This window comes from Cryptomeria japonica, chromosome 1, assembly GCF_030272615.1.
Source record: "Cryptomeria japonica chromosome 1, Sugi_1.0, whole genome shotgun sequence".
Taxonomy (NCBI): Eukaryota; Viridiplantae; Streptophyta; class Pinopsida; order Cupressales; family Cupressaceae; genus Cryptomeria; species Cryptomeria japonica.
In genome coordinates this window covers 323,670,954-323,686,549 of record NC_081405.1, presented here as the reverse complement: position 1 = coordinate 323,686,549, position 15,596 = coordinate 323,670,954, and the positions used below count along the sequence as shown (strand labels likewise).

The 15,596-nt window shown below is 37.5% G+C and overlaps 1 protein-coding gene across 2 annotated transcripts in view; it reads right to left on the bottom strand.

The window, feature by feature from the left end:
• The window catches only part of LOC131073162 (putative alpha-L-fucosidase 1), a 68,634-nt gene that overhangs the window by 32,528 nt on the left and 20,510 nt on the right, over nt 1-15,596 (bottom strand). Inside the window, exon 2 of one of the 2 annotated variants that reach the window (XM_058009560.2) lies at nt 2,215-2,454. The exons of the other annotated variant lie outside the window; for it this stretch is intronic. Within the exon in view, the coding sequence (XP_057865543.1) occupies nt 2,215-2,454 (240 nt within the window). The remainder of the gene's footprint in view (nt 1-2,214; nt 2,455-15,596) is intronic. 2 annotated transcript variants of the gene reach the window in all.

The window sequence follows — 15,596 nt, the reverse complement described above, 5'->3', positions numbered from 1 at the left end:
TAACTTATTCATCATTTTCTCTTATTTACTCATTTTTCTAAATTACACAATATTTTCAATTTTGCAGTTTGTTAAGCCCTTGGTGGTTCTCTTGCAAGTTGCGGATGGAGAAAAATCCGCAATGGGCTACATATATGAGGGCATGGATAGAGCGAAGGAGGCCATCAAATCCGTCTATGGAGGAGATGAGAACAGGTATCATCCCATTTGGGAGATCATTGATAGGAGATGGCATAATCAACTTCATAGGCCCATCCATGCAGCAGCCTATTATCTGAATCCGGCGTTCCATTTTAGCCCTACTTTCAAGGCTGATGAGGAGGTCCTTGATGGGTTGTACTCAATCATGGAGAAGACGGCACCTGCTGGTTGTACTCAAACCCAAATTATGCGAGAGATACAATTGTTCTCAAATGTGCAAGGGGAGACCACCTCTCGTCCTATCGCCAAAGAAAGTAGGACAACCATGATGCCAGGTAAAAATACATTCTAAGGCTTAATTTTAGTTTTATTATATATTGTTAAATGAGATTATGAGAGTTGAGGACTCGAGAGTAAGACTGATTTTATTTATTTTTCTCATTTCAAACTCTGATATTTGGTGGAACTTTTTTGGCCCAAAGACACCAAATATTCAGAAGTTGGCCATTCGCATCTTGAGCTAACCATGCAGCACATCTAGTTGTAAGTGCAATTGGAGTATGTTTGAGCACATACACTGCAAGTGGCGCAATAGATTATCTATGGAGATGATGAATGATCTTGTCTTTGTTCACTACAACCTCCAACTGAGAATGAGAAAGAATGCATTAGCTGACATCTCCCCTATCATTCTAGATGAGGTTGATCCTGAAACAGAGTGGGCCACTGAGACAGAACCTGTGGCTATCTTTAGTGATGATGACACTGATTGGATCGACAAGGTACATATAGAGGCTAAGACTATAGCCATGGCAGAGGAGGAGCAGAGAGCACAAGCAGAGACAGGAGAGCCAGAGGCAGATAGTGACACAGATATTCCTGATGTTGGTGAGGGTGGCATGGTGTCACGGGGAGAGGCTATGGCTGCCGAATCATCCAGGATCTACCTTAGACACCTTCGCAAGGGTCCGGGCCCGGGGGATGCAGACTCCTCTGAGCCATAGGCTTGTAGTTGTATTTACCTTTGGTATTTGTATAGAACATTTGATGATCATATGATGACATGGATTTTTTATTCCATGAGTTTTGTAATATTGTATACATTTGACAATATTTATATATCTATGTTTGTTATTTCCTTCAGCTACAATTTGCGTTTATGCTTATGTGATTGATGTATACTTGTGTATGTAATCAAATGAGCCGAGTTTGATGATGTTATTGTGTCTTTAAGGTGTATTTAATAAAGGGTGCATGAAACAAATTTTAAATCTTTAAAAATCTCTAAATTTCTTGAGTTTTTCACTTTGCCGAGTCTGACTCCGAGTCCCGAGTCCAAGTCCGAGTCGACCTTGCCGAGTCCGAGCCGAGTCCAAGTCCCGTTTCTTTGGTTGATACTATGGAAAGAAAGCCTGTGACATTTTTTTTGTGTGTTTTCTGACCGCAACTGAAAATCTCACAATCTTCTCTACATGCGACACAACTGGATTTTCAATTACCTTGAAAGCCTGCAATTGCAGACTTCCCATGTGACTCTTGCATGACCTGAAAACCCCATGTGACCTCTAAATTTCTGCCCTCAATCCTACAAATTTCTTCTGCATACCCTCCAAAGTTCCCACAACCTTCAGCTCACAATTTGACTTTTTTGCCTCCTCCCTATGACTAGGGCAACCTCTACAACTTCAGACTTCTCTTCCCACTTTCTTCTACAAACTATGTTGACCCCAACACCACTGTTCATAGAAGCAGAAGAATGAGATAAGAGAAGAGGTTTGTCTATCTCAAGAGGAGATGGCAGCCTTATATAATTGAGGAACATCTAATAATAGACAACAGTTACAAAGGCCATAATAATGGCAATTAGAAAAGAGAAGCATAAAAACAAGTGTAATAACTAATATCAGTTACACTATTTTTGGTCATTATTATAATATAGTATTAATATATCCTAATGCATCTAAGATAAAAATTGAACAGCAAGAATTAATATGACTCGTTCATTTCTCCATCAAAGTTGTCCCCCCTTTCCACTACAGGTTTTTTGTTAAAGATAAAAAAAAGAATACTTACTGCTCATCTAAATCACCACCTATTGTCACATCACTGCTGTTAAACATGGACCAGCATGTAGCACCAGCTACTCCACCCTCATCACCCACCCATCTGATGTCAGGACCTGCATCAGAGAAAATGACAGCCCCTGGCTGCAGCTGATGAATCACACTAAACCATTCTTTAAAGTAGTATTCCATGAACTTGGCATCCTTCCCCTTGGCCCCATCCAACCATATCTCCTGTATGGGCCCATACCTGCTCACAACATGCCCACTACTCAATGACAAAGGAAGAAAACCACTACAATCTTAGTATCATAATATATATACAAGGCAAAACTACACTGCATTCTAGTGCCACCTAAGTTAAAACTTCAATAAACAAGCTTGAAACATTCCCTTGAAAAACAGCAGTATTGCTACTTTACTTACGTACAGGACACAAACATGGTCCATAGTTGGAGTTGAAATTCGACAGTCAATAGCCTGTTTTTAAAGATTAAACTGATAAATAAGGTTTCACACTTTAAACTTACTGTATGCACAGTCTAAAGTTAACCTGTACATAGAATTGTCTAACTCATTTTATGGTAGAATTACAACATGAATTATATAGCCAAGCAGCTACCCTTAGAAGGTAAGAAAATGGGATTAAGAATCACAAAAGCTTCCAAGGAATGTTGGTGATTCGTAACATAGCTGTGTATATACATTAGAAAAATGATAGAATACAGGAAGGAAGAGAATTTCCAAAAGAATGGTATTTCTTTATATGATGAGTGTGAGTGTGCCTTAGCTAGGTGGATGGTCTATGACTATTGATGAAATTTTACTTTCAAGTGATTGCATTTAAAACGGATCTAAAGAAAACAGTTCTACAAGCCAGAGAAATCAGAATGAAAAAAAATGGGATTTGAGGGGGCACAGAAAATTTTCTGCAATAATAGTTCTTAAATTTATATCGTAGTGGAGTGTACAGATTAGCTATGTGGATGATTCATTAATAAGTTAAAGTTAACTTTTATTTGGCAGATAAAGGAGGGTCCAAATTTTCAGGCTTGCTTGGGAAACACCAAACCACAGCAAAGTTCTCATAATATTCATAAGTGAAAGAGAGACATGTAGATGAAAAATAATTCAAGTATCATAACCACTGCAGCTTCTTTTACCAATATATTAAAAACTACGAAAAGCTTCCTACAAGGCAAGGATTGGCATGTGGTACTGTTGTGACCATCTCACACATCGCCCCATCAAAATGGGGACCCTCCCGTTTTTTGGTCTAGCTTTCTCTTTCCTTGCCTTTTCTCTGCTTTCTTAGCCTTTGATTGAGGTGAGTAGGTGAATGGTCTAGGTAAGGTGAGTCGATGTTGGGCTTTCTTTCGAAAGCCTCCTCTCGGTTAGGTTTAGGTCTTGTTTTGGGATGATTGAGAGAGTCATTGCACCTTGTCAAAAGTCTAGGAAGAAACCTTAATGTGGTCTTTCTTTTGAAGGTCTGATAACTTAGTTTGAGTGAGTCAAGGAGATGAGTGAAGAAGATGAACTCTTAGAGTCAGTGTCGTCAAGGACCCCCCCTCCCCCTTAAGGATTTGGATTAACCATGAAGCAGTAATCAAGTGCAACCTCGAAGTTTGAAGGAGAGAATGAAGAAAAGTGAAGGCAATTGAGAGTAGAACATCAAATTTGCTCCTATACCTCTCTGAGAGACCAAAGCGAATTTCTCAAGGAAAAGGTCATTGCCTCAATTTGGATAGAAGTCTTCATTTTAAGGTCTTGTTTGATGCAAACTTCATTCACCCATCCCTTTGGAGAAGCGAACTAAGCAAATTAGACTTGGAAATTTGAGTGAGAATTAAGAATTTAGGCAAAGAAGACCAAATTCGCTCAGGTATTTTCGAATTTAACTCTTGAGCATGGAATGAAGAGAGATCAACTTGAATTTGCCCTTAGGGATGCATTAAGACAAACTTGGACTTGAAAATTCGTCAAGGGAAGAATTTGACCTAAAACATCAAATTCGCTCCTATCCCTTCCAAGGGTACAAGAGCGAATTCTTCCTAAGCTCCCTTTGTACCCCCAATTTGGACAAGGGCCTCATTCCAAGGTATCAATTGAGAGAAAGATCAACTTGAGCTCACATTTGGACATATATTTAAGCAAGTTTAGACTTGATATGATCAAAGGAAGCAAGCAATTTGAGGCCTAAACACCTAATTCGCTCAAGTACCTTCCTAAGGTACAAGAGCGAAATTTTCTTAGAAGCCCATCTTGCCTCTTAATCGTTTAGGAATCCTTGACTCTAGGCTAAAATCTAAGAAAGATTGACAAATTAAATTGATGCCTTGAGAAGTGAATTGAAGCAAAGGAAATGATGAATTTGAGACTAAATGACAAAATTCGCTTTTGTCCCTCTCAAGGGTACCAGAATGAATTTTCCTAAGACCCTCCCTTTTGCTTCAAATATGGACTAATTTCATGCCTTGGAACCTCAACTAGGACGTTATCATGCCTTGGAAACAATTGAAGTAAAGAAAATGATGAGAAAGTGAAGGATTTGAGCATCTTTGCCAAATTCGCTCATCCCTTCCAAAGGGACAAGAGTGAATTACATTGGAGGCATGTACCTTCCAAGGGTACACAAGCGAACTTCTTGGAGAAACTTCATACTTCCCCTAAAGCATTGAAAGAATATCATTTTGAACAAAATTAAGGACAAGTTAACATGAGCAGGATGAGAGAAGGATTGGAAAAGTCAAGTTTAAGGCAAGCGATGAGGAGTGAAACATGAATTGAGCCTAATACCTCAAATTCGCTCCTGACCCTTCCAAGGGTACAGGAGCGAAATCCTCAAATGGTCTTAATTGCTCACTCAAACAATTAAATGGATCCTATTACGAGCTAGGTTGAGGGAAGATGGACTTGATCAAGGTGGAAGAAGGACTCAAAAGCTAAGTTTAAGAGCAAAGTTGAAGGAATGAGAAGTGAACTGAAATTAAGAGGAACTTTGCTCAGGACCCTTCCCAAGGTACCAAAGCGAAATGACTGCTTTGCTGATGATGGTGTGTTGAAAGTTTGCCTCAAGGTGATCCTAGTGTTCATACATCTCAAGCTTCCTAAAGATCATAAGAATTAAACATGCCTCAATCAAATAATGGTAAAAACTTCATCATCTTCTCAATTCGCTCACGACCCTTTCTAAGGTACCAAGGCGAAATTTTATTAGGGACCTGTACCTCTTGAAGGTACAAGAGCGAAATCAGGTGAAAAGAAGTGCTTTGCATTGGAAGACCAGCTGGAGAGAAGACTAAACGCAAGCAAGTCGGCCTATGAGAATCAATGCATTAACAAAACCAATTTCACCTTTTGGCACCAGAGACTAATTTGAATTTACAATGTGAAAGTCGGCCAGTTTAAGGGAGATGCAATTAAATTTATTTATCCAAAGCAAAGTCAGCTTTTAGAGAAAGAGTTGAAGGCACCTATTTAAAGGAAGTTGATTCTTAGTTATCCATCATTCATTTCAAGACATCTTATCTTCCTAAAAGGCAAATTTAAGGAGCACACTTTGGAGCGAATTTCTTCAGCAATCAAAAAGCGAATTCTCAAGGAAGGATCTTTGTTAGCTAAATTCAGCATGTCCCAAGCATAGACCTGGTTCAAAAGCAAACTTGAAGATCAGCGGACCTCCGAAGGTGAATTTGATTAAGGTGCAGACCTGAATCCTTTAAGAGAGCGAACTTCTTTTCAGGTTCATTTCTTTCCAAGTTCAAGATCAAGATTAAGGTATGTACAATTTGATTTATTTGAGGAAGTTTAAATGAAGATCTGGTTTAGTTCAATAACAATTATTTTTTGTAAAGTTAGGTCTTTATGGTTCAGCCTGATTCATTTGTCAATTTGAAAATTCGTAATTTTAAAGATTATTCTTTTGATTTTCAAATTGAAGTTTATAGTATAGGCATAGTTGCTAATTTAAGGTCTTGGATTGATCATCCTTGTGACCTATCCCTTTAAAACCCTAACTTAAGGTATCTATATAGGTGACGAATGGCAAACCCCAAGGCAAGTGGATCCTCTACTTGGCAAGCCCTCATTAAGGAAGATCAAAGGAGTGACAACATAGAGACGAAGATCACATCGAGGTGGAGCAACATTGGAGACACCAACCTAGGAACTTCAATGTGAAGAAGTTTCGTGAAGAACCCTACATCGGCAAGCCATCACCTATAGCCAAGAAGATAATTGAGAGTGGAATCATCAAAGCGGCAAGTTTCCCTCCCGCAATCAGGGGTCATGAGCTAATGATCAAATGTGCCAAGCACTATGATTCGCATTCAAAGACGATTGTGGCCAAGGATGGGACTGTCCTCGCCTATCTCTCAGAGTGAGCTATAAGTGAAGCTTTTCATCTTTCAAAGCAGAGAGATATGATTTACAAGAGCCTAAAAGGAGCCAAGTCTATCTACGAAGATGACCCTAATACTTGTCTGAATTTCGTCAATAAGAATTGGTTGCTCAAAAGTAGGCCTCGCCTGAATAAGATACCCAATACACCTCACAGAATTGATTTCCAAGAAGAATTCAGAGACTTGATAACCATGCTTAATCGAGTTGTAGGTGCCTCTCAAGCCTTCTTTTTCGACAAGTGGATGTTTTTCTTTATACAAGTGATCGTACAAGGGAAAGAGATGTTCAACTAGGCTAGAATTATCAGTAATCACCTAGATGTGCACTTGAGGAGGTTAGTCCCTACTAAGTCATTCCACATGAGCTCATATGTTATATATTCTATAGCCAGATGTTATGAGTATACGGGACTACCACAGAGAGGCATTGTTGGGAGAGGGCCTGGGTAGATAAGAGTATGTGATTCTTATGCCCAATTATATCATCCACCTAAGAAGTATTGCAAGATAGTCAATGATACTTTCGCAATGCATATCACCAGGACATTACAAGGAGGAATTCATCAATGACTATCTCTAGAAGCACAAGAGCTTGTGATGAAAGACGGTGCGTGGTTCATTCAATTTCTTAAATTCACCTACATCAGAATTCATGGATATCCTTCACCTCCTTATATGTTGCCAAGGTATCCAACGGATAGGATAGTACTACGTGAGGTAACTCGACAATTGGCAGCGTGTGCTAAGGCGTCAAGGCATAAGCATGGGAATGGTATCCCTATACCTATTTCACTTGGAAATTCAATCGAAGTTTGTCCTAACTTTCAAGTAGCTAAAGATGCAGAAAAGGAGCTATCTCTCTATTCATTCACATCTTTTGCTTCAAGAGATAATTTTGATCCTTATGGTTATATGGAGGAAACTACCGGGAAAAAGTATAAGCATGTATTTCATGTAGAAGACTTTTGGATGAATGTTTAGGATGATGTGGAAGTAAAGAAAAAAATGCACTCTCGATTATCCCTCGATCTCATCCGGAAATGTAAGATCTACAGAGTGGCAGATCAGGCACAATATAGTGACAAATATCTTCAATCTTCCTATGAGAAAGAAGACAAAGAAATGAAGATCGATTGGGATGAACAAGAGGTCGCGGACTTGAGAGCATTGATGGACCCAGTTTTGAGTTGTACTTGTAGATGGGTGGATGTCCAGCATCAAAAGTTGAAGGAACAACAGCTTGGAAACAAGAACAGAAGAAGGAGAGGCGAGTGCAAGTGAGAACACTTCTCACTCTAAGGGGTCGAAGAGAAAAGACAGAGTCATCCAAGACCAAGCAAAGAGTAAATCCAGATCATCCTCCTAGTGCTTCTTCTAGACATGAAAAAGAGATAGGCCAAGGAGAAGATCAAAGGGAAAAGGTATATGAGATAGATGAGTCTATAGAGTCCAAAGTGCAGAATGATAGACAAGACAAGAAGAAGACACCTCGGCAATCATCAAGTCAGTCTCTTCCTCTCCAAGTTTATGATAATGAACGGCAAGAAGAAAGAAATGAAGACGAAGCAACATCTCCTTTTAGAGGCGAGAGGCCATTGCTTGAGGAAATGCAAGTAAAAGAAGGAAAATCTTCCATTCCAAATTGGTTTATAGAGGGACTTACAAGGGAAGTTGTAGTTGAAGAAGAGGAGCAAGTATTTGATTTGGAAAGTCTTCTAAGCAAGTCTCAAGAGGGGATTGAAAAGAAGAAAGCTACAAAGATATCTAAGGTGATCAGAGATGATACAGGCTCCAGAAAGATACAGATAGCTACACCAACGGTGGACAAGTATGATGATGAGATCGTGGCAGAAGAATATGATTTGGAGACAATTGATCTTGGTCCACTTACCTCCGAGCAAACCATGGAAGATGCAACTGATTCAGTGAGGGCAGTCAATGATAAGCTAAAAGAAGTAATAGAAAAGAATAAAAGGTTGGAAAGAGAGATTAATGCTTAGAGGAATTATTTTAGCCAGCTTAATGAGCCATTAGGGTGAAAGGACCCAGTAGTCTCACCCTTGCAGGCACTCCCTCTTGAGTCAACAAATCAGGTAGAAAAGATGAAGAACTCAGCCCAACTCATGGATACATGGATTGATAGATCCTACATGGTAGCCAAGGAATTTGTCGGAAGAATGATGAAAACAATCCACAGGGCCATCCAAGTCCTTTAGATCATTCATAATCTAGTGGTAATTGTCGATGCATTCACTCACACTAGAGATATTACCATCCCAGTGTTGCAAATAGTAAGGAAGACATCAAGACAGGTTTTAGCACAAGAAAAGATAGTTGATGGTGGAACTCATAATTTCCTACAATGGTCAACTTTGCTCCAAATGAAGGAGGTTCTATTCAAGGACATCAATAGTAGGTGCAGCCAAGTTGAGGACACTATCCATCCTATTCAAGATAAGGTGTTTGATGTACTATGTGCAATCCTTAATAGAAGGATAGAGATTGAAGCAGATGTGAATATTCAAGAGTTGGAGGACAGGATCAAGGTCATCTTTTGTAGAGAGGGTAGCATGATCACAAAAAAGCAGCGAGATCAGATGTATACTACTATGTTCCTGATTGAGAAAACAAAAGAGCTGGAGCACGGATGGGAGATGACTCTTCTTGTGGCCTTTGATGAGGTCCTTCACTTGGAGGAACGAATGAAGAACCTACCTAAGATTCCCATTGAAGAGATTGAAGGGATTACGTCTAGATTCATTGAATATGCCAAAAAGGAACAAGGAAAAGGGAACAAAATTCTAGATGAAAAGTTGTTATGAAATGATGTGGCAATTCAATCCCTATTGGAGGATGCTTCCTCGTTATTCGTGCCAATTTCTATTGGCTATGTTATGATAATGCTTATCTAAATAGGGTTATTTTGTAACAAACCCTAATTAGGGTTTAGGTGTCAAAATCTCAGCCCTTGATCTTCTTTAAATCTGGGCCATTCACTGTATTTGAGAACGCTATATAAGCTCTCACTCATTTCATTTGTAGGGTGAATGTTAATTTAGCAGAGAAGTAATAGTTATTCATAGAGAGTACAAATTTGGTGAAGAGACGAAGTTGAGCAATTGTTGTTATATTTTGCTATGAGATTAATGAAACATTGGAGTTATGGTGTTTTATTGCAATCTTTGTGGCTTCTTACATGGTTGTTTATCTTCTTGAATCACTTTATTTGAAGATAATATTTAGATGTTGAAGTTAGATTGAATGATGAGATGTTGTGTATGAACTATTGTGAAGCTCATAGTCCAAACCACTAGCCTCTTACTGATTGAAAGTGTGCCCTGTGTGGTCATCTGAAGATATTGAAATTGTTTAAGGTTCAATCATTACTTGAGTAGTGATATTTATCCTATTGATAGTATCTATGTTCATGAATGATTTGAAAATCTTTGAATTCCCTTAGAAGATCGCACGGATTCCAGTAGAGTTGTTGTTTAATGGCAATATTGAAATTGGTAGAGTTTCACTAAGATTGCCCTTCATTTAGTCATTCATAGGCCTAGTTTAGCATAGTCTTCCCTAATCCCTTATCTTTTGTCCTTTTTTGAAACATCAGTTAGTATTCGGAAAATCTTGTTCCTCATTAGTCAAGAAGTTGCAAGAACCAGCTTTCATAGAAAGTATGTAAGGCCCCTTGATGAAACAGCAAACACGATGAAACCTACATACCAAAACCTTGGAGTTGCCTCAATTGATCCTTAGGCGAAATCTTCAGTATTCGGGGAAACTTTGTTCAAGAGAGGATAAGATGCCTATTGGTATTTTATTTTGTGTTTGATCGTGTCTAAAAGACACATCAACAGGTACTTTTATATTTGAAAGCCAAATGATTGAATGAAATGATGGTTTAACATTGTTAAGGGGTCGGAATTCAATCTAATATAAGTTTGAAGAATGGATAAAATAAATAGAAAAACAATTCTCGAGTTTTTGTCAAGCTACATTGATATCTCACTTGAAGGACTAAATAATAATAATACATACATGTAATTCTCTTTAGCATCTTCTACGTGACTCTCTGTGCGCTAGTAATGATCTCTAAGAAGATTATAAGGCATGATCTCATATACTGCAAAGCCAATGGACTCTAAATAAACCTTTCTTTTCTACCATACACTGTATCTTATATGATGTCAGTGGTGCCATGATTCTCTAAGCATACTCTCTATCCAACATGAGTTAGCGATGCCATATAATCTATGGTCCAATATAATTATTTATTTTGAATGAACTGGTAATTTTTTAAACATTATACACAAGGAAAATTAGCTATAAGCCATACAAGTACCTCCCGATAATTTCTGTAAGATTAACAGGAATAAGACATCCTGACACATTTTCCCTTAATGTATCCAGTGCTTCCTAAGTTGGAGGGATCCCACAGATTAAAGAATGAGAGTTCATAAAACACAGAACTTAGAAGTAGATTAAATTTGAGAGACTTACAAAATATTTATAAATTCTAGAGGAATTTAATTGTATTATTCAGAGGCAAGTCAGTAAATTGAAGAGTCTCATGAAAATTTAATCAAAAGGATTGAAGCAATCAAATTTAATGTGAGTTGGATGTCATCAACTAGAGCCTCTGTTAGAGATGAGAGAGAACTCATCAGAGCAAACTTTCAATAAATCAGTTGTGTTCACCAGACAATGCATTATATATTACCATCAACTTGGAGGTGGACTCCAGCACTCCAATTTTTCTTGCTTTCTGTTAATGATTGTCTTGTGCTTCCATGCATTGCTTGCAAAGATGAATAATCAGCCACCGATGATGAATTGCAAAGCAAATTCATTGCTACTTTGCTTCCAGAAATTAAAGATTGGATTATATTAATCATTATGCTACATTTTTGGATTTGTGTGCAAGCAGTATAAACCATGAGCTTAAATTATTTGATGCTTATATTCTAAGCTATAGTTCATGTAACTATCCACTATCTTCTTGGTCCTCTCTTTCTAAATATCAACCAAAAAATGATTTCAAAAAGGATAGTAATAGTTCATTCCACAAGCAACATACTAAGCCCAATGTAATTTGGATTAATAATGGACAAGTGGCTTCAACACTATTTAATATAAAACTCCATATTCAAAGCAAATTTAGAAGGCTTCATCTTGATATTGTATCGAAAAAGATTTTACGGACAAATATGATTACAATACCAACTACCAACCATTGGACCTTTGGATACCTCAGCTTGTGTGCCTTAAGTTTTTAATTCCAAAACTTTTTGTGAATACTGAAGTCCATGGAAATGATACAAAAAGTGTATGGCTTTAAAACATAAGATAAAAAATTTGATTCATAAAAATTAATTCATGTGGATGGAATAAAAATGGGGGCAACAAACCAAAAAATACTTACAAAAAGGATAGTAATTGTTCATTTCACAAGCAAGATTCTAAACCCAATGTAAATTGTGTTATTAACGGACAAATATGATTATGCTACCAACTATTAGACCACTAGATACCTCACCTTATGTACCTAGTTGTGAATACCAAAGTCTGGTTGTGATACACAAAAGTGGTTGGTTTTTAAAGCATAAGATAAAAAAAATTGATTCATAACAATTTGATTAATGTGGAGAGAATAAATGAGAGGTGCAATGAATCTGTTGATCCTCCCTACCAAGATCTCTAAATGTACGCCAATCATTTTCCAAAGCATGATCACTCCAATCATGTGGATGCTCTTATGGAAGATGAGCAGACACATGAAGCACTATTGGACACACAATTATAATTTTATAAGTTTGTTGAAGTTATTGATAAGCAACCTATTGCATCATCCCCTTTATCCATTACATTTTGTCATAATGAAAAACCTAACAATGGATTCCATGGCAACTTTACATTAAAGGAGACAAATTATATTGCCACATCAAAAGAAACATAATTGATTGATCATAGATGCCATTTCAATGTTTGTATTGAAGAGTTTATTTTTCCCATAATTTAAGATCAATATGCACATTCTAGGGTTTCTTTACAGTGTTATAACTGCATCGTGCAAGATAGTATATCTTGCATCATCTTTTTAAGCTAAAAATTGAACAAAGAGAGGAGCTTGTAATTTTTCATATTATTCCAACTTTCAATAGATTTAGCCTCATAGTTTAAAAAGAGTTAGAGAGAGAGAGCACAAGTCTATTATGATCATCAATTTGTCATGATTCAAAGATTAAATATGGCATATGTATTAAAGTGGATCAGATTTTTATACAGGTAGCTTTTAAAATTATAATATAGTGCTTATTAATAAAGATGTTAACTGCTGTACATGCAAGGGTATGATTGCTGTATATTATTTCAACAATATTGTTTGCTTTTGTTTAACACATTAACCTTGCCTTCAATCCAAGTAGATGCAGATTACAAAACGTGATACACACAGTTTCTTATCTTTTCCACGGCTGTCACTTTTCAGATTGTCAATCTGCCGATGTCTCTTCTTATCACCACGGCTTTCATCGACAGCAAGGTATATAAAGCGATAGTGATCCATGAAGGAGTCACGACTCCTTGTGGAACCGACATGATTCCTCAAGGAGTCGTGACTCCTAAGTGGAGTCACGTCGGCATCCACTAACTTAGCATAACCCACAATAATATCGTAGGTTTCTTAAGAATTATAATCGGTTAACCAAACCGATAATGATATGCTATCATTAGCAATGAATTGATAATGTCAATTAATAAATTAATATAATTAATATTATGAATAATTAGTAACACAAGGTTGTTATTAATTATTCATAATATTGATTATAATATTAACCAATCAATACATAAATATATATCTATATGTGATCAGAATAATAAGGATAGATACACGGATAAATACAAGACAAATGTCTAAGGCCGTAAGGCCAATTAGACATTTGGTTTATCTGACCGATGCTATCTATTTTAACAATATGACCCTCAACACTCAAAATTTGAAATTTTGAAGTCAAACAATACATTGCATTACAAATAAATTATAATTAAAAAACAGTCCAAAACAATGTACATCCTCCTCTTCCCCCTCTCAACATAACTCAAATTCCAGGCCTCAAACCAAATGGTAAGCCGATTACATTATGAGAGATGCCTTCTACATTTTTGGTTTGAAGGCAAAGGTTGTACCCTGCAAAAACAAGGTCAAATAGGCACTCCTAGGTCAACCTGTTTCACTTCTTCATGTTACTGCTCTCAAATGGATTCCAAGCAATCACAGCCATATGCACCACATGGCTAGAAAAAAACATGGATAGCTAGCCTTTGAAGATTTGATGTCACAACATTGTAAATCTCTCACAACTAAACAAATATTATAAAGTACGAAAAATTGGAACTTCTTAAAACTTTCAAGTTTCTAGTTCTACTTTCTAATATAAAGGTGTTCCACGGGCGTTGGGGACGGGGGGACGGGGGGACGCGTTTCCAGGACGGGGGGACCAAGGACCTAAGTTTGGGGACGACAGGGGGACGGCGGCGGCGGGGGTGGTGGGGTGGTGGTGCTGATATAATTATACATATACATATAGTACTTGAAAAACTAGTTTTGAAAAGATGTATGACAGTATTACAGTATAAGAATTACATTTCAAATGAGACTATAGGAAATTTGAAATACTAAATCTAAATACCAAGATTTCTTCAATGCTAATTGTGTTGTTATATGGAGCCTAATCAGACTCGGAGGTTAAATTTTCCCTACTTCTATCGGCGCGGTTTCCCCCTATATTTTTCAATGGGGGTTTGGAGGCAACTCCCCTTGCGCGTTCCCTGTCGCGATACAGGGCGGGGTGTTATTTTTCTATTGGCCCACATCCAATTAGGTTTACCCCTTAACCCCCCAAAAAGTCACATGTTTATAAAAAAAAGCTTTTTTTGTTTGCTTTTGACGTGGGTGACGGGAGACATCTGAGCGTCTCCCAGTCCCTCGAGAGACATTTGCACGTCTCTCGAGAGACAGGGAGACACCCAAACGTCTCCCAAGGAAACGCCCAGACGTCTCGGCGTCCCGGTGGCGCTTGGGTGGCGGTGGCGGGACGGCGGGGGATGTCATGTCCCCGTCCCCCCGTCCCCAAGATGTTTCTTACGAGGAGACATGGCCAAAAAGGGGGGGGACACGTCCCCGTGGAACACTGGTAAAAACTAAAAGATTGTTTTTTTCACCTGGTTGTTGATTTCCACTCCTTCAAATGGCTTGAGATGAAGAGAAAAGCATTACCATCTACAACCTTCTAGACCTCCAACTTACCAAGAATTTTGCCTTTAACCTCATCATATGATACCTGTTAAAATAATATTAATATCTTCTATAATGGTCATCTTCTATTTTTAGCAATCATCTTAGTTGTCGACTTATTTAGCTATTTAGCTTTTTAGTCGACTTATTTAGCTTGTTAAGTTAGCTTTTTATTATTTAGCCTTTTAAGCTATATTTAGCTTTTTAAGCTTTTCTAGCTTATTTGATTTCACTTTCACGACTAGTTCTATTTATAGAACATCGTCTTGTAACCTCTATATATACGTGTGTATATCGTTCAATGTAATTATCCGATTATTGAATCATTCATTCAATTTATTTTTCATGGTATCAAAGAAAGGAAATTAAAAATTTCGAAAGTTTTTGTTATTAAAATTTTTTGAAGTTTTTATTCAAGAGATTTTTTTAAAACTATTTTTTTTTTTTTTTTTTAAAAGAGCAGGGTTCTTTTTCTCTTCTTGGGCAGATTTTTTATTTTTGCAGGTTGAAATTTTCCTACGGTTTTTGCAATTTTCGACTAGGGTTTTGACCCTTTAGTTCAAGTCGAAATTTTACTCTGGTTGCAGATTCTTGGTGGGTTTTTCGAGACCTCAACTGGGTCGTCATCAAAATTTTCTGGGTGCATTGTTTTTTCGTGCCTCAATTTTTGAGCCATCGAATCTACATTTTGAT